Source organism: Micromys minutus (assembly GCF_963924665.1).
Source record: "Micromys minutus genome assembly, chromosome: 10".
Taxonomy (NCBI): domain Eukaryota; kingdom Metazoa; phylum Chordata; class Mammalia; order Rodentia; family Muridae; genus Micromys; species Micromys minutus.
In genome coordinates, this window is record NC_137979.1 from 46,602,933 (window position 1) to 46,627,214 (window position 24,282).

General features: G+C 42.8%; 1 protein-coding gene across 1 annotated transcript; it reads right to left on the reverse strand.

The window, feature by feature from the left end:
* Nucleotides 1-6,632: 6,632 nt before the first annotated feature.
* On the reverse strand, nucleotides 6,633-6,956 carry KRTAP17-1 (keratin associated protein 17-1; the record flags this gene model as incomplete). Its single annotated transcript, XM_080923746.1, has 1 exon — nucleotides 6,633-6,956. One exon carries the CDS (start codon nucleotides 6,954-6,956, stop codon nucleotides 6,633-6,635), a length of 324 nt encoding a protein of 107 aa, XP_080779872.1.
* Nucleotides 6,957-24,282: the final 17,326 nt, after the last annotated feature.

Sequence of the window (24,282 nt, forward strand, 5' to 3'; positions counted from 1 at the left end):
CTGGAACTTCCAAACTGAACTGTCAGTGGCCACAGTCCACAGCCATCCTGGATGGGTCAGATTATCCTCCCCAGTTACAGAAGGAACACTGATAATGGAGAATAAGAAAGGTTAGGTTGCTTGCTGGAGGTTGCTCCCCTTGTCCCCACCAATAGGCTTTCAGCAAACTGAACATCCCTTAAGAAAAAAAAAGTATTGTCATTTATTTACTGTGTATACATATACATGTGCAGGCACATGTATGTGCACATGTATGTGTCGTGTGCATCCAAGGAACTAAAAGGACAATTCAGGAGTCAGTTCTCACTGTCTACCATGTGAATTCTGGTGATTGAACTCAGGTCATCTGGCTTGGTGACAAGCACCTTGGCCTGTCGAGCCATCTCATTGGCTCTGAACCTCGACTTTCTTAGCGGACGTCATCAATGTCATTCGTAACAGGCTCAACCTGTGATGCCCCCTCCCATCCTGTTCTGCTAGCTGTCCTACTCAAGGACATTGTTCCATCTGTCCCTAGGAAGTGCTTGACAGTATCTCTGCTTCTTCATCATTTCCTTCCATGTCTATCCCAAGCACTCAATGGATGGGCACTCTCCTTGTCACAGAGGCTGTCACGGCCCTCATACCCATTCCTAGTGTGAGGCAGGCACTAGAGAGTAACTGTGCTGAAGAGCCTTGCTGTTTCAGCTTCCACACAGGAAAGACTCACATGGAGAGATTTTGAGAGTTCATAGAAGGATTACTGGGACCAGTCAGATGGTTTAGTGAGTGAAGGTGAAACCACCAAGCCTGACAGTTGAGTACAATCCCAAGACTCACGTGACAGAAGAAGAGAAACAACTCCTGCAAATTGTCCTCTGGGACCCATACATATGCTATGTCCCACATATACCCCACATACATACAAAATAAAGATGTGTAGAAATATTAATTTTAAAAAACTTTTTATTATTTATTTGCATTTCCGGTCCTCCCTTCACAATCCTCCCATGCCCCTCCCCTTCACCTCTAAGAGGGTGCTCCTCCACCCACTCCTGCCTCACCCCTTTAGCATCTACATTTATTTTATGCCGAATTTATTCCCATGTTGTAAGTTTTTGTTTCTTCAATTCCCTTCTGGGATGTATTTTTCTTCTGTGCAAACTCCTCTTCTGGTTTTGGAACATTTGTTCCTTTTCAGTGAGGATCATCTTGATGTGTTCTGTGGGGAGCTCATATAAATTTGTCAGGACATCTCAGGTGCTTTGTTGACTGGGTGTGTTCAGTGACTAGAAAAATCTACACTTTAACCCTTAAGTTCGGCATTTCTCTCTGCATTTTTAAGCATGTACACCAAAACTCATCACTCTATCTCTGGCCACTGACGATGCTGTGTCCAGACCACTGCTTGGCCTGGACACACTGCCAATTCCACCATTATACTGCCGGAACAGCACATGCATCTTTAGAGTGATATCTTTCAAATAGTTGGTGGCTTTTCAGACATGCATAACCTTGATGGCCTGGGCAGTTTCACGGGTAATCTTAAGGTGAACTTGAAGATTTGAATCTCTTGATTTGCATAGTCTTTGTAGGGGTTTACCGGGTGAAGAGAGTAGTAAACTATCATCCTGGGTCACCTCAGACCACTTACAGAAAGAGCAAGTATTAAACCATTTGAAGATATTTCCAGGATTCATGAAGTAAAAAGAGAAAAGGTGGCTTCCCAGGTTGCTCCCTAAGGCACTATGAAGAAGACTACTCTTGGCTGCTATGTAAGATGAGGTAAAAACAAACCACAGGTTTCCAGACACCAAAAGTGGGCCTTCTTGTCCAATGAAAGGCTAGTCCTGCCTATGTTTCCGGCCTGAGCATGGGTTAGCCTCCCTCGGAAAGTTGAGCATTGGCCATCATTCACCCCTCCCTTTATGCATGAATGTGTGTAATTATTCACTCAGTTTCTCTTTGTCTTATCCATCAACTAGGACAGCACCTGGACCTGAAGGAGGAATGCAGAAAGAATGACCAACAATTTCAGCCGCAACGTACAGGTTAAAAGAGAGATATGCACACCCGTGAGCAACTGTGACATTATGATTGTAATAAAGAGATATGCAAGCACTTTGAGGGTAACAGGAGAAATATTCATATGGGGATTAGGAAGGTAGGAAAGCTTTCTCAAGTCATAAATAGGACGGTCAATAGAATCCTCTCAGGAAGATGAAAAAGCTCAAGACACAAGAGCAGGATACCTTCCGGATATAATTTGACAGCTAAGGCAATTGGCACAGTCAGGAAGAAGAGCACAGGAGACAGGAAGAGACGGTGATGAAAACATAGCAGTTACTTAGGCACCAAGCTTTAGAAGGTCTCGAGTAAGAAGTTAGATTTGATAATGATTCTTGGTGCTTTAGGCAAGGAGATAGTGGGTTTGTGATTTTATAAATCTCTGCCTATGGAGATGGGAGAAAGAGGGCAAATTTAATGGTAGAGAGACCATAAGGAGACTGGCCAATTACCCAAAAGCTCTTTGGAGTAGAGCAGTAGGAGAGCCTTTAAGGCAGCAGAATGTTAAGACTAGAAAGGATTACCATTCCTTGAGATATGCCTTCTCAGCTATGGGGAAGATGTACCTTCCCACAGCTTTGTAGAGGGAACAGTAGAGAGGTGATCAACTCCCTGTCATTCATACGTCCTCTCCTTCTGCTTCCCTTCCTCAGTTAAGCCAACGATGAAGTTGTAGTTGTTTATAACTCCCTCAAAAGAGAGCCCTCTTAAACTCTCTGATGGGAGCTGACAGGGCATTGTTCTTTATACTGTGGTGTTATCGCCTCCAAGAATTCTCCCCTGCTACATGAAGTGACGGCTCTTCTAACTGTGGGCCATTTCTTCTTGACTCATCTTCAAAGCACTGCCCTCCTCTCAGCATCATCCAGGTGCCATAAGGGCAAGGACTTAGTCTATTCAGTGCTTGCATACCTGGTACCCAGAGTCAAGACATCAGTGGTGTGCAATTACTATTTATCGAATAGACTAATGAGAACCTGTGTGTATAGCTAAGACGGGCAACCCTTGTTGGTAACTCAAAGAAATCACTACCTCCACTCATCCATCCGGGTGACATAGCCGTGAGCAATAAATTGATCAGCTGTTCTGAATCACAGGCACTCTGTACACAAGCCCTTGGTCTGTTAGCAGATTTGTCCCATTGTCCCATCCTTGGCAAGATGCTCCTTCTGCACCCATGAGTTTGTTCTGGAAATTAAAAAGTCTCCCTTTACAAGACCAGTTATATCCAGAGTAAAAAGTAAATGAAATAATGGAGTCTGAAATGAGAAAAGAGCAAAGTGGAATCTCATATTCTCTGAAGGAAAAATACACTACTCTACTAGCAACATCTTAGAATAAAACTCCAAGTTGAAAGCACAATGGCAGATGGAGAAAACTTATGAATGACAGAGCATTGATAAGCTATTTACTGCTTTGCCTGCAGGGCTGTTGGAAGGTGGGTATATTGTACTTTCCAATGCTATAAACACACACACACACACATATATATATATACATGTACACACACACACACACACAATATATTGCAAAGTCTGATAATATCAAGTGCTTGCAAAGGCATGGAGTAACTAGAACCCTCAGGCATGGCTAATTGAAGTACAGAAAGGCATAACCACTTTGCAAGATAATTTAATACTTTCTTACATATTTAAACACCCAATTGCCATTTTTCCCAGAAATATTGTTCCCATGTATGTTCCAAAATAAATGAAAACATGTTTACATGAAACTTTCACATGAATGTTCCCGAAAACTTTATTCACAATGATGAAAAATTATAAGCAACGCAAGTACCTTTGTTTTAATGGACAGAATTTTAATATCATGACTATTAAATAATAGTTAACTTTTTAAAAAAGGAGAACAAACTAGGGTTTGGGGATCTGACTCATTAAAGTACTCATTGTACAGGAACAAGGACCTGAGTTTGATTTCCAAGGCTCACGTTTTAAACAGAAAAGGAAAAGAAAAGAAGCTGGCATGGCAGCAAGTCCTTGTAAGCCCAGTGCTAAGGAGGCAGAGACAGTGGAATGCTGGGACACACTGGCCAGCCTGTCTACCCACTTGATCATGGAGAGAGATCCTGACCTGAGGGGGAACAGATAAACAGTGCCCAAGGAACATAACCCAGGTTGACCTCTGATCTCCACATGTACACATACGCCCATATACACATGTGCAGTCATACACAGAAACACGACACACATGTATACACATGGAGAGGGAAAAACTTGATGCCGGCAGCAATGTGAATGAATATCAAAGCTGTTACACTGAATAAGGAGAATTCACACTGCGTGGTTTCTTTCTTAATGAAATTGTAGACATGGAGAAGTGCCTCAAAATATAGGGAGCTGATAGCAGCCCAGGGCTGGGGAGGGTTAACTACTAAAAGGGGAAAGCAGGGAATTCGGTAGGTGGTGAAACTTTCCCTGATCTGTATGCAGCTGTGTTACCACAAGGAACAGATGTGCAATACTCAGGTCTCATCGGGCTGGTAAAAATGGTAGCATTTAATCACATTCCAATCACACAGCCATGAAGTACACTGACCCATAAAAGTTTATGAAATTCTCAAAGAATATTTAAGAGAAACAGAAAAAATGTAAAGGCATTATTGTAGCAGCAGCCCCCCACTTGTGCCTGTGAGGGCCCTCCTGAGCTACATATCAGTGAAAAGACCTGAACAGTCCACTGGCTCTCTCTGCTGCCTGTGCTCCTATAGTCTGCTTCCTTTTAAGAACGATTGCTTTGCTTATAATCAGATTCCTGATATATAACATATATTCCTTATACATATAATATAGTCTTTACATTATAGATCTTTTATATAATATATCCCTTACATAATACATATCCTTTATATATGCTACATGTGCTTTTTATATAATATATATCTTATATATTATAGATCCTTTATATATATGTTCTTTGCATATCCTTTATATATACTATATATGACATATATGTCTTTTATATATAACATAACCTTTGTATATTATTATAATAGAAAGATTTCTGGCCAAAAATTGTGTTACATGCTTTTATCCCCAGCATTAAGGAGGCAGATAGATGCAAGCGGATAAATTAATGGCTGCCAGTCTGACCTATATAGGGAGTTCCGGGCTAACTGGGGGCTATATAGTAAGACCTAGTCATTCCTCTGTAAAAGTAAAAATAAATACTGTTTCCTTATTGCAAGAACAGACTTTATTTATTTTAACCCAAGTGTCATTTAAAAACATTTCTTACTAGGGATTAATCCACTACTATATAGTTTTAATTTCCCAGATAGGCTTGTTCTGCACATGTGACCCTTTCCTTCCTCTCAGTACAGGAACTGCAGCTAGGTCCAGGACAAAAAAAAAGACAAAAAGTAAAAAGCAACAACAACCAAAAAAATTCAAGAACAGAACCTGAGGCTAGAGGAGAATCGCAACCACACAAACATCCTCAGAAACTGTGCATTCACTCAATCTGGTTGTAGAAATTCCTGCCGTCCATAGCCAGCCTGGGATGGGTTTATGATGCTATCTACATGGATGGCTAAGGCAGGAGGATTCTAAATTTAAGGTCAGTTGGGGTAACTTGGTGAGACCCTATCTCACAATAAATGTAAAAGGAGGCCTAAGAATTCAGCCCTGTGGTAGGGGTCTTGCCTAGCAAGCTGTTGAAGCCCTAAATTCAGTCTCTAGCATCTAAGAGTCGTTGTTATTCTTTTACCTCCTCTGACTTTGCCTCCTGACTCTGCCCCAGGGTTCAGGCCAAGCATCCTAGAAGCACAATACAGAAAGAAGGCATCTTGGACATGATGGAGCACAGCTAGGATCAGCTACCTTGAAGATTTCAGAAACATGACCCTCGGGCATCCCAGGTGTTAGAGCTAATGGAAATCACAGTCAGTGGTGACACCCAGGTACTCTCGAAGCCTCCCTAAGTGACTTTCAGAGAGCTTCTGTCTACCTGTCTATCATCTATCTGTACAGCCTCCAACCCTCCATGTAGAGAATTACCTGTCTTCCTATTAAAAACACAGACTCCCCAGGCCACACCCCTATAGTACCCCATGTGTTTCAGGAGTTGGGGTGGGGGTTCCAGAACCTAGTTTTAACCAGTCTCCCAGGACTCTGCTGCAGGAGATCTAACCCTAGGTCGATGCCAGAGTAAGTTTTTCTAGTAGTGCTTAGGAGGGTTAAAGGAAGAGGCAAGGGGACTGATAGGGTAGCCAGCATGCTTGAATTTATTAAAAGATTGACACAGTTTTAAAGGAGCAGAAAGCTGGGGTGGACCAACAGGTCCAAAAAGTAAGAGACTGCCTCATAGCTATAACGCATTTGACTTCATACAAATGAAGCCAGGAACATTGAACTTGGTGACCACCACATTGGAATCCAGCTTTAACTTCTTGCCAAGAAATGGCTTTGGCCCTGAGTGCCTTATACACCAGGGCAAGCTTTCCTCTCAGAACTAACAGGAGAGGAATGTCGCTCTCTTGGTGGCGTGAACGAGTCAGGCGATGAGGAGGTCTCCATCTGGACAGAGGCTGTCCCCAACACTGTCTCAATTAGAGGAGGGGAAGATCTTCATTTCGTCTCGCATACAGGTGTGGGCTGACAGCACACTGGACCACAGCACCCGGAGCCACAGCACCCGGAGCCACAGCAGCTGCCTCCGCAGCCCCCGCAGCCAGATCCGCAGCCCCCGCAGCCAGATCCGCAGCAGCCAGACCCGCAGCCAGACCCGCAGCCAGACCCGCAGCAGCTAGATCCGCAGCCAGAGCCTCCGCAGCCACAGCAGGAGCCACAGCAGCCACAGCAGCCACAGCAGCCCTGCTGGCAGCAGCACTCCTCACAACATTCTTGTTCCTGGGAGCAGCAATTGAGGCAGTCTCCCGGGCAGCATCCCATGGTCCCAGCCGGTCAGGTCGCAGGTCAGGAACGCGGCCGAGTTTCCCCTAGGTCTGACAGTGGCCAGCTGGACAGCGGCTTTTATATCCCCCTCACCCAGGCGTGTTGGCACGGGGTACAGGATGTTTGCATTGTTATTATTTATGCTGGTTTCCATAAGAAACGTCTCATTAGCTGGCTGTTTATTTTCCAGCCGTGAGTACCTCAACTCATAAAAAAGCCCCACTCGGCCCAACTGCTATTTGTCCAGAGGGTAAAAATACATCTGGGCAAAGACCTGTCATTAGCCAGGTTAGAGAGAGGAAGGGAAGCTGGCCAAGGAATCTGCTCTGGCTCCTCTCCCTGCTCTGGCTCCTCTTCTCTGGCTAAAGGGGGATTCCTCTGTTAGCCATGTAGCCTGTTTTTGTGAATGCTGACCCTTGAAAACTTGAAGAGTGAGAATGGATAAGCCTTCCGACTACACAGAGACTGCAGTGAAGGGTCTGAGGCTGTGGATCCTGCCAGGCAGAATAGCATTCTCTCCCCAGCCATGTGAGCAAAGCAAATATTTGTGTCTGTGTAAGGTATGTGGATGTGAGCTGCATGTTTATTTAGGCTTAGCAGGTGAGCATCAATCACGAGTAATAACTGACTTGTGAAGTGCAGATAGACTCGTCATAAAACTGAAGAAGGCTGGGGAGCCGCATTCTCTCTAAGATGAGATGAACTGAACATTCTCACTTCTCTCTCCGTAGGCAGAAAGAGCTCAGGGCAACACCTGCTGCCCACCGCCCCAGGCCTTTCAGTGATGGAAGATGAAGATGAGGACCAGAGGGAGGAAGGGAAGGAGGGACGGGGAGAAAAGAAGGAATAGAGTAAGGAAAGGAAATGAGGGACAGAAAGAGGAAAAAGGAAATGAGAAGGGCAAAAGAAAATGGAAGGAAGAAAGGTAAGGAAGGAGAAAAGGAAGGTGAGGAGACAGAGGGAGAGAGATGAAGAGGGAATGTGGGTGAGAAAGAGGAAAGGAAGAGAAGACAGAAATGATGGAAGGTAGGAAGACTGGAAGGAGGAGGGGAGAGGGAATTGGAGCAAAAAAAGAAAATGGGGAGGGGAAGCTAGAGTGAATGAAAGAAGGCAGAGAATGAGAAAGAGAGAAAGAAGAAGGAAAGAAGGGGAGAGAAGAGGAAATGGGAAGAAGGGAGCAAGAGAGGAAGGGGAAATGGAAGGGAAGAGAAGAAGGAAGAAAAGGAGGAAGTGGGAAGGAAAGAGAAGGGGAAGTAGGAAGAGAAGTAAAAAAGGAACATGAGGAAAGAAGAAGAAGAAGAAGAAGAAGAAGAAGAAGAAGAAGAAGAAGAAGAAGAAGAAGAAGAAGAAGAAGAAGAAGAAGAAGAAGAAGAAGAAGAAGAAGAAGAAAGGGATGGAGGGAGGCATAGAAGGAGGGAGGAAGTTATTGAGGGAGGGAGGCACAGAGGGAGGCATGGAGGGAGGAAGGGAAGGTCACTGAAAGCCGAAATGGGAATGTTGCAGGGCTGAAGAGAGGGCTTAAGAACTTAAGAACACTCATTTTTCTTGCAAAGGGCCCAGTTTTAGTTCCCAGCACCCACCAGCAGCTTACAATCATCAGCCACTCCAGCTCCAGAGTAGCCAGTGTCCTATTCTGCCTCTGTGGGTACAAGGTGCATAAGCAGTACACAGACAGACATGTGGACCAAACACCCATGCACATAAAATAAACAAATCTATCAAATGGACAGATAGAACTGGCTCTGACAAAGCTATAGATTTTTCTGTGGTTGTTTCTAGGCAACCAATACCAGATAAAATCTCCCCTGGGGTTTTATTACTTCTCATGGTTTTTCTTATTGAATTACACTCCTATCTTAACTGAATGCTGTGTTTTAAGGAAAACAAAAGTGGAGGTGATGTAGGGTGTTCTCCAGGATGCAGCATCAGTCTGGAATATCCTGGCTTTGCCCCCAAGAAAATCAAAGGCTTTGGGGAAGAGATGAAGATGCTCAGGTTCTGAGATGGGCAGTCTGTCTCCACTTAAAGCCTTGGGACCTTGCCCTGCTCTAGGGATGATCATGGCAGCTCTGGAGCCAATGTGGCTCCATCTCAAGTTCAGAGGACAGGGGTACAGATGGGGATCTGAGCCAAATAGCACAACCCCTCCCCTGGAAGTGAAGCGACCTCTAAGAGAGGTCAGGCAGACTCAGGACAGGGCATCTGTGGCACAGGACTGGAAAACACACAACTTGGACCTCACATGGATCCCACTAATTTACCGAATAGAGAGCCTGGGGTACGAAGAAGCCTTGAACCATCACCAGTTCCAGTTAGCTTTAAGTCAGGATTACACAGAGTAGTGACTTCTGGGGTGACACTAGGGTCCTATCAATGCCACACCCTGGCAGATGCTCTCCATTCGTAGTTCTCAACCTTCCTAATTCTTAATACAATTCTTCCTGTTATGGTGATTCCCCCGACCATAAAATCATTTGTGTTGCTCCATCACAGCTGAAATCTTGCTAAGGTTGTGAATCACAATTTCAATATATAACATGCAAAATGTCTGATGCCACCCCATCTCAGAGGTCACAATCCATGGGTTGAAAAATGGCTGTTTACATCATACCTACTTTTTCCTTGAACCAAGCATTCAGTAAAGTTAGGAGTTACATAACACGGATCCCCCCATCTCTCAATAAGTCAAATTCCGAGTGGTTATGAAGTGGTACGTTTAGAAGTTCTAAGGTGGGCTAGACTATCAAATTAACTACAAAACACTGACATAACACTGCTTAGACCACACACATAACCTGAAAGTGCTCATATATTTTTGGAAACTTATACCAGTGTCCAGAGGGACAAATAATAGATTGGAGTCATCACTAGGGGTTCTGTGCCTGTGACACAGTACTGCCCTGAGGCTGACACCTGGGAAATAAGCATAATGAAGCAGTGGCCACGGCACACACACCCTTCTATTCTGTCGGTTTTGTGACAGGCAATGCATTCTCAGAGTCCTAACTACAGTCTGGATGCAGTTTAAGTGTGTTCTCCCCACACTGTGTTGGGAGCTTGTCCCTCGCAATGTGAGGCACTGAGGGACCTCTAAGAGGTGTGGCCTAGCAGGTCACTGAAATACTGCCCTCCAGAAGAGAAGGCTGGGCTCCACAGTGATTCTTCTCAGAGCTAGTTCTGATAAAAGGCAGCCTGTCTTCAGTTACCCTTTAATGTCCCATTTGGAGCACAGCTCTCCCTCTCTCTCTCTCTCTCTCTCTCTCTCTCTCTCTCTCATTTTTCTCACTCTCCCATGTGCTGATGTTGACAACATGCCATTGAATATCCCGAATCATGAGTTAAATAAACTCCTTTTATAAATATATACCCAGATATAGTTGCATAAATTAATATACAAGATTTATATATGTATATATATACATAAAATAATTTAACAAACAGTCTTTTCTGTCTTTTTTGTCCCATCATTCAGTACTCTTGCCTCCAGTCCAACCCCTACCCCACCCCACCCCCCCAACCCGGCTTTTACATTTTACTTGTGTTCCCATTTCCTCGGTTGTTAACTGGAAACTATGGTCATAATAACACATCCCTCAGAGCTGCTGTGATGAAATGTGGGCATCCATTAAGAGATCTCCAGATCTTAGCACACCTGACACCATGTTGGAAGTACCATTCCAACCTTAGAACCCAGCACTTAGGCAACTACATCTGCCAAAATCAGAACAAAGGCCTAATCCATCAAAAATCTATCGTTCTGGGAAATTTCCTAAATAACTAACTTGGCTTTCTTGGCTTCTGTAGTTTTGCTTCTAGCTAACTGGTCATGCTAACTGAGGTGTGCCAAACCAGGATGTGACTTTTGTGCTTAAAAATTCACCCTGAGAAAGACTTAGAACTGCACTGGGGTCCTGAGCACCCAGTGTAGTTGCTGGTCAGCTAATAAACACTTTCTAATGGATTGAACTGTGTCCAAGCGGTTTATTCGGGCAGATACATCACGGCATACATGCAGATGGAACACAGGAAACAATGGCCAGTCACATGCACTCAGAGAAGCATCTGCTATTGCAAATATATAATAGAGTGTGTAGGTGCATGCATGTGTGTGTTCATAAAATGCAAGGGATATTTTCCTCCAGACAATGATTTTTTCATTCAAGTAATTTCTATGAGAAACCCAGATGGAACAGGAATAGAAACATCAGAATGGGACAAACAATGGCTGCCCTCTGCAATACAGTGGGGAAGAAGGTAACCCTGACAACTCTCAATACTCAGCATGGAGCACACTCCCTCAATCTGCTGTAGCAATCTTGACAGGGGACTCACCTTTTCTGAGATTTGCATAGTGGGCAGCCAAGCCATTGTACTCAGTTGCCCATCCTCCACAAAATATCTCGGGATAGTGAATGTGGGGAGTGAGGGAGAAGTGGTAGGGATGAGCTTTGGCCTGGGTAGCTGCTATAATGACAGATGTCCAAGAATGTCTGAGAAGCCGAAGCAACAGAAGCCCCTGAGAGAAGAGAGAACGGGTCTAGAGTGGAAGTGGGTAGGGTTGCATGAGTATTCCCCATAAACTTAGGTGTCTGGAAACCTGAGCCCCTTGAACCTCACCTAGATACGGAACAACTCCATGTCTCTGTGCCTCCATCACTCCCAGCTGGGGGCAAGATGGGCAGGACACCTATGAAGAGGGCTAGGAGCGTTCCATTCTCTCCGATCTCCCTGCACCCCAAAGAGGGTTGTCTGGTCTAATTCAGAGCCTACAAAGGGCCAAGCGCAATGAGTCCCTTCACTGGTTACACCTGCTGCTGAGAGGGAACACTTCTCCAAATGAGATAGGCCTTAGACTTCTGTAGGCTCTAGAGAGGCAGAGTGGTCCCAACCCAGGAAGCCCAGAGGCCTGGTAAGGGAATGGAAACCCAGTAGAGAGGAATGACTCTTAGGGCAACTGGAGCCTCTTTCAGAAGAAAAGCATATGAGTGTGGGCATATGGGTGTAGACAAGCATATGAATGTGGGAGGTGGTAGGAAGCTCATTTCCCTCCCAGGGCAGAGGTCCTGTGACACTTGTTACTGTACACTGGAGGGGTAGCTGGCTAGGAGCCATGGGCAGAGGAGCTGAGAAAGCTGTCTCACCTCATGGGGATCCTGCTTCTCTAGGGAGAGAGCAGGTCAAGAGCCAGGCGTGACCACGCCATCCTCATTCAGAATGACTGCCAGAGGTTCCCTCCTCCTCTTCCTGCTTTTGGGTTGTCCCTAGATGTCCTCTCTGGAGCTGTGGTTTTCCGAGTCTCCCCATCATCCCTGTCACCGCTTGCCTTTGAAAGACACAATGCTGTCAACTGCTCAGTCTTGCTTCCAGCCCCTCGTCTTTCTTCTCTTTCCATGTCAGGAGCTCAGGGCTTGGCAGAACTTAGTGATTTAATCCTCTGTTCTCTTTTCCACCCGCCTGGTAGAAATGCCAGCAGCCAGAGAGAGATCAGGCTGCTGGACTCCAGCTCCAGGCTCTGCATAGTACCTGCCTGGCCAAGGTAGAAGACAAGCTCCATTTTAGCAGCAGCATAAACCAACCTCAGGAAAAACCTCCCTCCACTTCCCATTAGAGGCCTACACACACTGTCCTTAGTGCAGACGCTCTGCCCCCTTATGATAACTAAGAGCATTTCATTACTGGGTACAAAAAAAAGTTTTTCATAGGAATATTATATATTTAATATTTTATATATTATACATTATATTGATATATTATATATTACATGTTATGTGTTATATGCTATATGATCTATGACATATAATATATGATATGTGATATGTTAGATGATATATAACATATGATATGTTATATATTATATATTATATTATATATTATATAGTACATAGTATATAGTATATGTTATATGTTGTATGTTATGTATTATATATTATATATTTTATATTATATATTATGTTATATAACAGTAGTCTGCATTAACCAGTTTCCTACTGAAAGACATTTAGGTCACTCCTACTGTTTCTGATATTTTCCACTATAACCACATTGTGGAGAATAACTGTAGTTTAAGTCACTTTACACATATCCTTATATCTCCCGACTGTAAACTCTTTGAAATCACTGGGTCAATGAGTTCTTGCATTTGTCATTTTCCTGGATGTTGTCATATCACTCTTTATAAAGGTGCCAAATTACACCCCCTTCAGCACTGTCTCATTCCCTTCAAGCTTCACCTACAAGATGGCTGTCAAGGAATGTGACCTTGCAGGGAACATAGCAGGGTTAGTTTGCATCTCTACTGTGTGTTTAAATGCTAGCCGAGCTCCCTCTCTGGTGAATTAACTTCTCATCCCAAGTCACTGCCGGTTATAGTATTCTCTCCAACCTGAATAAGCCTGTTCAATGAAAACACAATTCAGTAAATATGAACACAAGCTGCACGCCTAGATTGGGCAGATTTACCACTACACTAGTCTATCCCCCAGCCATGACATCCTTTTTTTTTTACAAATTTATTTTAAAAAACAAAGATAAATGTACAGATTTTAAGCATTTTTTGCATAAAAGTATACAATACATTTTTGTCAGTACTTGGTTTTTTTTTTTTTTAAAGGTTTGATAGTGTGATTACGATCTTACTAGTTACAATGAGCATCAAGTACATGTAAAACAAGATGTAACCTGGAAATAGTCAAAGTTTTCTTGGTGTGTAAAGATTTTTTTTTTTTTTACAGTGATCAAACAGTACATGTAATACAGGGTGTAACCCGGTATTTGTCAATGTGTTCTTGGTGGGTAAGGATTGAGCATGACTTTTTTTTGTTTGTTTGTTTTGTTTTGTTTTTTTCTTGGACTTCACACAGTCTGTGAGTTGTTTCTGGGGGAGTGCGAGCCTCTGGGGTTAGCATCCCACTATCAGTGACTGCATATTATGTCTGTTCTTTTGTGACTGGGTTATTTCACTCAGGATGATATTCTCTAGATGCAGCCATTTTCTTAAGAATTTGGTTAAGTCATTGTTTCTGGTGGCTGAGTAAATATACCACAATTTTTGTATCCATTCATCTACTGAAGGACATCTGGGTTCTTTCCAGCTTCTGGCTATTATAAATAGAGCTGCTATGAACATTGTGGTGCATGTATCTTTGTTGTGTATTAAAGTGTCTCTGGGGTATATGCCCAGAAGTGGAATAGCTGGGTCTTCAGGTAGTACTATATCCAATTTTCTGAGGTATCGCGAGACTGATTTCCAGAGTGGTTGTATTAGTTTGCAACCCCACCAACAGTGGAGAAGTGTTCCTCTTTCTCCACAACCTCGTCAGCATCTGTTGTCATCTGAGTTTTGGATCTTGGTCAATCTGACTGGTGTGAGGTGGAATCTTAGGGTTGTTTTGATTTGCGTTTCCCTGATGGCTAAGGATGTTGAGCACTTCCTCAGATGTTTCTCAGCCATTCGATATTCCTCAATTGAGAACGTTTTGTTTAGCTCTGTACCCCATTTTTAATAGAGTTGTTTGATTCTCTGGTGTCTAGCTTTTTGAGTTCTTTGTATACCTTGGATATTAGGCCTCTATCTGATGTGGAGTTGGTAAAGATCTTTTCCCATTCTGTTGGCTGCCGTTTTGTTTTCTTGACAATGTCCTTAGCCTTACAGAAACTTCGCAATCTCATTAAGTCCCATTTGTTAATCTTTGACCTTAGAGCTTGAGCCATTGGTGTTTTCTTCAGAAAATGTTCTCCTGTGCCATGAGATCCTTATAACTGGTGGTTTCTCCAGGCCACGTGTTCCAGCTCCTTCTTCTTCTCCTCCTCCTCCTACCTTCTCTCTCCACCTTTCCTTCCCCTGCCCAATCACTGGCTCTCACCTGTATTTTACTAATTAAAATGGGAAGGTTCTGATGAAATCACCTGAGTAGTGACTAGGCAGCCCCTCTTGGGGAAGTAAAATTAGCATCAGAATCCAAACAGCTGCAGGACAATCCACAATTGCCCACCTTTCTGTTGAGTTGTTGATGTTCTTTGATGGGAATAGTTTGCACAGCAGAAAATAAGTATTTCATTTAGTTGTACCCATAAAAATTTTTTAAATCTTATAAGGTTTATTATACATAAAACACTTGCAAGTAAAATAAACATCATGTATCAAAATTAGCCAAACCCAATACCTTTATATCTCACTGAACTTCTGTACAGTTAAATGAGGCACTCTAATGCAGTGGAGCATTGTCACTATCTAATATATTCTTTCTATGTTATCTTTTTAAAGATTTATTTATTATATCTATATGAGTACGTTGTCACTGTCTTCAGACACACCAGAAGAGGGCATTAGATCCCATTACAGATGGTTGTGAGCCACCATGTGGTTGTTGGGATTTGAACTCAGGACCTCTGGAAGAGCAGCCAGTGCTCTTAACCACTGAGCCATCTCTGCAGCCCCTTTATGTTATTTTTAAATGGATTTTTCCATACACTATATATATCATGATTTCCCCAGATCCTCCCCACTTTCCCATTCACCCAAATCCATACCCTTTCTCTTATTAGAAAAAAAAAGACATCAATAATAATAATAATAATAATAATAATAATAATAATAATAATAATAATGTATTAATAATATATAATGTAATAATATGAACAATATTAAGATAAAAGCACACCGGAACAAGACAAAACAAGCAACTAGTAAAATAAAACGATCCCCCCCCACCACAAGCACAAGAAGCACATACAGACTCTGAGACGCACATTTGCACACCATTTGCATACACAAAAAATTGTCACTGTACTTTTGGTTACTTTATTAGGTTCTCATATCTATCACCCTGCTCCACCCCAATCCCTTCCACACCCCCAACACTAGGCAAGCGAGAAAGAAGCTTAGAGAGGAAAGGGGGAATTGACCTCTTTAGACTACTTCCTGCTGATTATGGGTATCAAGTTCCTAGGGGCATCCAGTCTTCATCTCTAGAATGCCTTCAACTAGCAAACCAGCAACAACAGCAATCACACCAGCAGGAACCAGCAGCAGCAGGGAGAATCAGCAGCAGGGCTCTGGCGTTTATATGTTCCCTCAAGTCCCCAGAATTCCAAGCATAAATTTGTTCAGCTGACAGAATCGTGACCCTGCCAGAGCACAAGACAAACAAACCATAGTCAGCTGCTGTGGATGGTCTGAAGCAGTCTCATATCCCACAACTGGAATTAAAACAAAAATATATTCACATAGCATAACTGGGTTCTTAAGAAAACCAAAATTTCCATAAAAACCCATAAAAATCAAAATCAGAAATCAGAATACATAAGCAAAAGGTCTATAAGGAAATAAAAAGAAAGAAAACCTCCAGAATTATCATTTTGTTTTTTCATGTTGTCCAGGCATGGGGCCTGCCCTGAGGTGTGGTTTGTGTGAGTTCATATGTGTCTCAGTCCTGTTGTTTCTAGAAGGTTTCTTCCATCCCCACTGGCTCTTTCACTCTTTCCACCTTCTGTTCCTCGGGGTTTCCTGAACACTGGGGAAAGGGGTTTGATGAAAAGATCCCATTTAGGACTGAGTGGTCCAAGGCCTCTCAACTTCTGCATATTGTGCAGTTATAGGTCTCTGTGTTTGGTGATATGTGCCTGCAGGGCATGCAAAAGGAGGCAAAAGAAGAATGATCAAGAGTTTGAGGCCAGCTTGGACTACACAGTTTTTTCACCATCACTCAGACAAAATGACAGGCCACAAAATGGGGGGGGGGGAGGGATGACATTGTATTTTATAACTATCTTCCCAGGTTGCCACATCACGTTATTATTTTTATTATAATTTTTAGCTATCTATGGGTGTGGTTGTGTGGGAAGGGGGAAGGATCAAAAGACAACTTCCAAGGGTTGATTCTCTCCTTCCACTTTGTGGGTCCTAGGGTTGGAATTCAGTCAATGAGGCCAGGTGGCAGGTACCTTGAACTCTTAAACCATCTGTCTCCCTTCAAAAATGCTGTGATCACAGGCATGTTCCACTGGGATACTGTATTTATTAAAGTCTTGGAATCCTGAGGCTAGAGAGATGTCTCAGCAGTTAAGAACACAGACTGTTCTTCTGCAGGATCAGAGTTTGGTTCCTAGCACCCACACAACAGATCACAACTTTCTGTAACTCCAGTTCCCAGGCTTTTAATGGCATCTTCTGGCCTTTGGGGGCATCAAGTATGCGTGTGGTATACAAACATACATGCTCATCCATACACAGAAAATACGAGTAAGTCTTATTTAAAATGTTATTGTATGTCTAGTAAGCCAATTGCAAAATCCCATCATATTTATTTGAATGTATTTCATTATTGGTGCATCTACTTTATAATTAAGTATTGTTTCCCACAAATGAAATCAGAGAAGGGAGAGAGAGAGAGATACAATTTCCCTTTAGCAATTACCTACTTCTGCTGATTTTTCTACTAAGCTGTTCATCTTTCCTAACTAATTTGTAGGAACTTAATTTATGAGAAGTATGTTTCATTTTTCATTATGTCAAACATGTTTTAAAATTTGCCCCAGAGCATCATTTAACTGTGTCTGTGGTGTCTTTAAGTACAGAGTTTTCTTTTTTCATTGACAAATCTATCTTGCCTTCCTTGTCTTGTTATGTTTGGAAAGCTGTTCTCCAACTCCAAAGCAGATGGGAACCATCTTTTTCTTCATTCTTATGGTTAAGCTTTTATACTTAGTCATGCTACATATCATGAATTTATTCTGGTGTATGGCAGACACCATAGTTTTCTGTTTTGAAAAAAAATCCTACTTAAATAAAACGAGTACATCTAATTTTAAAAACCATCTTTAACGTGAGTGTGCCTGCCCACTGTCAGCCTTAAGCAGAGAAGCTTCTTGTTCCGGGAAACAATGCATATGGAGAGTCATGGCTGCACTGGACGCTGAGGCTAAGTAACAGATGCTGCTCTGCCTTCAGAAGGACATCTGCATCTTCCCTTCTAACACTCATGGGGCATTAGAGCAGGGTGGGGAGAGTGTCACAGCAGAAGGCAAGGAGAAGCCGTGCTAAATGTCTTCCTCTGGGCAATAAGCATACAGCAACTGCAGCCACATGTTGCAGCAGGTCGGATGTCTGAAAAATAATAATAATAATAATAATAATAATAATAATAATAATAATAATAATAATAGTAATAATAGTAATAATATCAGGGACTAGAGAGATGGCTTGTGGCATTTGCTGCTTTAGCAGAGGACCCGGCTTCAGTTATGATCATCCACATGGAACATCACAACCTTCAGTAACTCCAGTTCCAGGATATCTGACACCCTTGTCTGACATCTATGGACACCAACCACACAGACACAACTGGTTAAACTAAACAAGCCACAAAACAAGAGCAAAAGTCATCAGTCTGGACATGGAAAGGTTAACCAGGATATAAGTGTGATAAGAGAGTATATGAGAGTTATCATAATACATCCACATGTATGAAATTGTCAAAGGACAAAATTTTAGTTTACAAGAAAAAAAGAAGAAGAAAAAAAAAAGAAAGAAAGAAAGAAAAGCTTGGCCTCTATTCTGGCGGCCTCTAGTGTTCATCTACTGACATTACATACACAGCATCATGGTCCAGACTGCAATGGGCAAGTTACAGGTAGTTATAGGTAGGATTTGCCTCTGTGTGTGTGTGTGAGTGTGTGGGGTGGGGGAAGGGAGGAATGGAGGTAGGAAGGGAAGGAGGGAGGGAAGGGGGAGGGAGGGATAAAAATATTCAAGTTTTACAATTTGGGGTAGGGAATGGTCGTGGTAGCATTCTTTCTTGAGTTTTGTTCATCATTTCTTTTGTAAATCTTTTGTGCTAGGATCACAAGGGGCTCTTGTTTTGTATATAGGTAAACTAATGCTCTCAGAGATCAAATACTTTAACTAGAAGATGCAAAGCTTGGGCTGCAATCCTTATCTGCCTGCTCCTGAAGTCACCCTCCTTTCTCTCCACACTCCCTTAACAACAGAAACCGCCTCTCCGTTCCTGTTACCAGGATATGTTATAAGAATATTCTTAAGCAATGTTTAGGTTGATGCAAATACACACACGCAGACACACCAAGGCTGCTTTACTCACCGGTTGGCAGTGGTTAATATCTATAGTGCATTCAATAGGTTTTTGCTACATGAAGTCATCATTAAATGGGAGTTGGTTTTTCTGACGACGGTGGAGTCAAAGGTATCGGCTAGAAGAGGGTAGGTGCTGGTGACACTCACTCCCTCACCTGTCAGTGCCCACCTCATCTTGGATCAGGAGTGGTGCCTTGCTATAAAATATTTTGTGCCAGTAGAAATGTTGCTAATAGACTATGCACGCATGCACGCACGCACGCACACACGCACGCACGCACGCACGAACCACTAAATGTACTTTCTAAGTATTTTTAAAGAAAATTGTCTATACATGCACACTTTACAGGACGGGGGACTCCATCTGCCTGTGTCCACTGGACACTTTAAATGCATCTAGTAATGGAGAAACTGGATGTTTGTCCTTGTTTAAAGTCAATACATTTAGAGCGAATGACCGAGCATTCACATGCACGTGGAGTGGATAGCAAACGCAAACACTGTCAGGTAGATGATGGCTGGGATATTTGAAATAACCCATGTGCTAAAAATAACTAAATGTGCTATTCGTTTCTAAGTGTAAATCGTTTGAAAAGCATCAAAGAACAGACAACATAGTGTGTGCTCTGAACAGCCGTCAGGAGAAAGGAAGTGACGTGCTCCGAAAGCTGAGCTGGACGTGGAGACTGTCTCTCCCCACCCCCGGGGCCTTTTCAGAACTCGGAAAACATGAATTTCAACCTTTCTGACCTGTCAAGTAGGTAGAAACCACAAAGTCCTAGAGTCGCCCTAAATGGAAACACCTCTGTAACCAAGAAGCTAGATCTGCAAAGGACCACAGCCTTGTAGAATGAAGGACTGGAAATCGAATCCACCCACTGACACCTACACCAAAGGACCCCGGAAAAAGCTGTCTAACCTTTTGCCTGCACGTCCACAAAGCTCCCTGACTATCAAGAGGCCCCAGCTGGTGGTATCCTAATGTACTGACAAAAAATGAACACCGATCCTTTTGGAGAGACACAGTACTATCTGCTTCAGCAAGTGACATGAATGGAGCCGCAGGGAAAGCCCATAGAGTGCTCATTACCAGCTATTCCTATCTGTCTCAGGCTTTCCAAAGCATGACACGAATGTGTCCCAGTTCTGCTTTGTTTGGAATTAGGTATAACCAAGAGACCTTCTTCGGCTAATAATGCAAACGGCAGTGACGACGGTTAATTTCCAGACCAAAGCCCCAGGAGACAATACACCTTTCTCCTCCCACTGTGAAACTAGTATGTAGAAGGCCACGTAGAATTGGAGCTACAGCCAGCCTGAGTTTCTCCAACTAGATTTTAAAATGAAAAACATCGAGGGGGATAGAAAGATGGATCAGTTGTTAAAAAGCTCTGGCTGTTTTCTCAGAGGACCTGGGTTCCGTTCCCAGCACCTACGTGGCTGCTCAAAATCCATTTGAAACTCTAGTCCTGGGGGGGGGGGATCATTTGCCCTCTGGTGGTCTCCAAGGATACTGCACAAAACTGCTGCCTTTGCATACACAAAGGCAAAACACACACATAAAATAAAAACACATATGCTTTAAATAATGTTGAGTAGTTCCCTGACTTTTATCCACATCTTATTTCAATTTTCTCTTGTCATTAACATTTGAGTAGATAGATGAACCATATATACACACATGTATACGTGCATACATACATACATTGCATGTTTTATAAATGAATATACAAACCCAAGCTTCTGGAGTTTCTTTTGCTGTACATCATGGTAGATCCATGAGCATATATTTTCAGTGCTTGATTGAGTGTTCAATTAACATAAGATTGCTTATTATCAGTTACTTTAGCCTAATGCTCACTAAACAAAAAAAAGAGAAATTTTCTTGGTCACATCCTGATCCTCTCTGTTCTTTAATGTTCTTTAACCTTTCTTTAATGCCCAGCTCACATTTTATTGTTGCCTTCAGGCAACTCTAGTTCAAATGCCCCTTGAGCCTTATATCTAACCACAGAAACCCCATCCTTGAGAAGATCAGCAAGGACAAGCTTGAAGGGATGAAGCTCAGTTCTGGGTGGGACTATGAGCTACACAAGTTCCTGCCTCTTAAGCATGTGATGAACTGGAGGCAGGGGGACTGGCACAAACCCAGTCATTCTGTGTCCAAATCATTTACATTCTTAATTTCTCGTATGTGGCAAGCTTCATTCCAAAGATCTCTGCAGCTCTGTTCTTGTCAACGAAGTGCCTTCAAAAGCGAGTTCCGTGCCTAGTCCTGTCTGTAGTTGTTAACACAGGAAATCAAATCCTCATTCAAGAACACGGTGCCAAGGTGAAAAGGAGGAGGGCGTGTCCTTTTCTCATCAGAAAAAGATACTCACATGCTACAGGTACAGCTCAGTGGAAGGAAAGACACAGGGCTACAACGTCGGTAAAGTAAAACAGCAATTTACAAATTGTCCAAGATAAAGGACAACTTTTTCTTTCTTTTCCTTGTCCTTCCTGCTTTTCCACTTTCTCTTCCCCCTCCTTGTTCTCCTCATCTTCCTCGTCCTCCCACTCCCCCTCATCCTGCTATTTCCTCTCTTCCTCCCTCTCCTCCTCCTTTCTCTCCTCCTCCTCCTCCCTCTATTTTTCCTTCTCACTTTTTTCCTCCAGCACCAACCACAGAGCAGAACCTCAAAGTGATTTTAGTGCACAGGAATCAAACAGATGTAAGGTTTTCTTCCTTTTTGTGGTTTTGATTTTGATTTGTTTCTGATTGCTTGTATCTTTTTGGCTTATGTTTTATTTGATTTTCTGAAACAAGATCTCACAATAACCCCTGCTGACCTCAAATACAGGAGAAGACCTTGAACTTCGGATCCTCCTACCTCCACTATGCTGAGTGCTAGTGTAGACCACCAAGCCTATCCTTTGCAGTGCTTGAATTTGAACCTCTGTCCTTATGCATGTTAAGGACGCATCCGACACTCTGAACTACATCCCTGCCCCCATTCACTTTTTTAAAATTTCTTTTCTTGCATCCAAATGCTGAATGGAACTCACCACATCTTATTGCCAGGAATCTGGATACTTCCTCAACCGATCCCCAAACCACAGAATCTCTTACCTCCCACCGTTCCACCGCCCATGTCTCTGCATTGAAACTCAAGATAAGCTACCTTGGAGTTACTGCTAATTGGACATGGAGTGTGGCCAAAAGCAGTCTTGATGCTTTTATGTTTATCATCTTTCTCACCCCCATACAATGCCTTTCTCAGAAGGATTTCACTCTGGGTAGGGATGCTCTACTCCTTACCACACAGCCTGCTGGAGCCACTCCCAATGGGACATCTGGCCTTCTCTCCACCTGGACTTTTAGACACAGACCACACACATCTCCTGTCACCATGATTCATTTATCACACTCTTTTTCTTTTTTCTTTTTTCTGTGTGTTTGCATGTGTATATATGTTCACATGTGAACACACTGGAGGTACCCATGTATGTATTTGTGTGCCAGCATGTGAAGGCCCAAAGTTGATGTCTCGGGAATCTTCTGGGACCACTTTTCCACTTTATTCTTTTGAGGAAGAGCCTCTTGATCAACCCCACATCTCACCGACATAGAGTTCATCTCATTAGACAACTTGCTCAGAAGATCCGATCCTGATCTTCCTGGTGTCAGAGTTAGAGATAGGTGGGCCGTGCCTGAGGAGCCTTTATGGGGTTCTAGAGATCCAAATTCCTATCCTATTGTTTTTAGGATGAGGATTTTAACTGCTGAGCTATCTACCCAGCCCACTGAGTTATCTTCCCAGCCTTTTACATTTTTCTCTGCCATTAGCAGTCAGCCACATCCTACAACTGACCAACAATATGGAAAGATACAAACATTAGATACAAATATGCAACGTTTTTACCAGGCCTTCAGTGATAAACTTGACTGTTTCATTCTTGAATGTAAAATAGTCATAAGGGCTACTTTCAGCTTCCATACGTGAAAAAAAATTACCTTGACATTGACACGTATAGACCCATGCTTTGCTTCTGTCCTCTCTTAGGACAATTCTGATGGTAATCATTGGTGAAAATACCACATGTGCTGATCATAAAAATGTCTTCCTAACACAATACCACACACACATACACACACACACACACACACACACACACACACACACACAGAGTGAAGAGGATAAAAAAAGAAGAGAAAAATTAAACAGTAATGTTTTTTCTATTATTCTTTCTGTAACTCAAGAATTGAGGCTCAGGAAGATGATGCAACACACTAGGAACCAAGATTAACACAAAGTTATAATTAAAGACAGAAAGGAAAACATCATTTTCAAACCCAAAATGTGGAAGAGTGTAGCTTACATTTTTATCACCTATTAGTCATGTTATAATATTCAAACATCTACATTCTTATCTGTCACACCCTTAATGTTTAGTCACAGCATATGGAGGCCACCGTGAGCCTTCCTGGTCCTTCATGTGAAGCCATTTACTGAATTCAGTCAGTCCATGCTGAATTTTCCAGCCACTGTGAGGTACAAGTCTTAATTTCTTATACACATGTCTTACCCTGTAAGTCCCTTTAGACTTTACATTTCAGGTGGATGATTATTCTTGTATGTCAAGAAAAAAGTGAGAGATTGCTACGTCTGCCCATACTTCTGCCGTGGGCTCAGATAGGAACCAGGTGAGCCTTGCCCATGATATTGTCAAGGTGTTGGTGTGAGTTTCATAGTGACCAGGCGCAGCCGACATCATGATCCTATCTTCTGGTAGTTTGAGCAATTGTATGATTTCTGTTACTCTTATCTTAGTTCCCTTACAAGGACGGGAATGTGAGAAGTTGTTCATGTCAGTGATTTCTTTTCAAATCAAAACAACTTGACTTGTGGCTGTCGTCACTAACCCAGGGCCTTCAATCTGAATGTTCTGGGAACCTATCTCCTACTCAACCACCAAAAGAGCCTTTAATGATAATGCCACTCAATCCAGCCTTGGAGCTTTTCTCTTACTTGAAATAAAATCAGGGGGCTGAGAAGACAGCTCTGGCTCTCATGCGCTTGCTGGTTTGCACTGGAATCCGTAACACCCACTTACAAGGCCAGATACAGTGGAGCCTGTAAGCCCAGCACTGGGGGAGGGAGTGGAGACGGGAGGATCCTGGGACTTGCAGGCCCATGAATCTAGTCAACTGGTGAACCCTAGGTTCAGTGACAGACCCAGTCTCAAAGA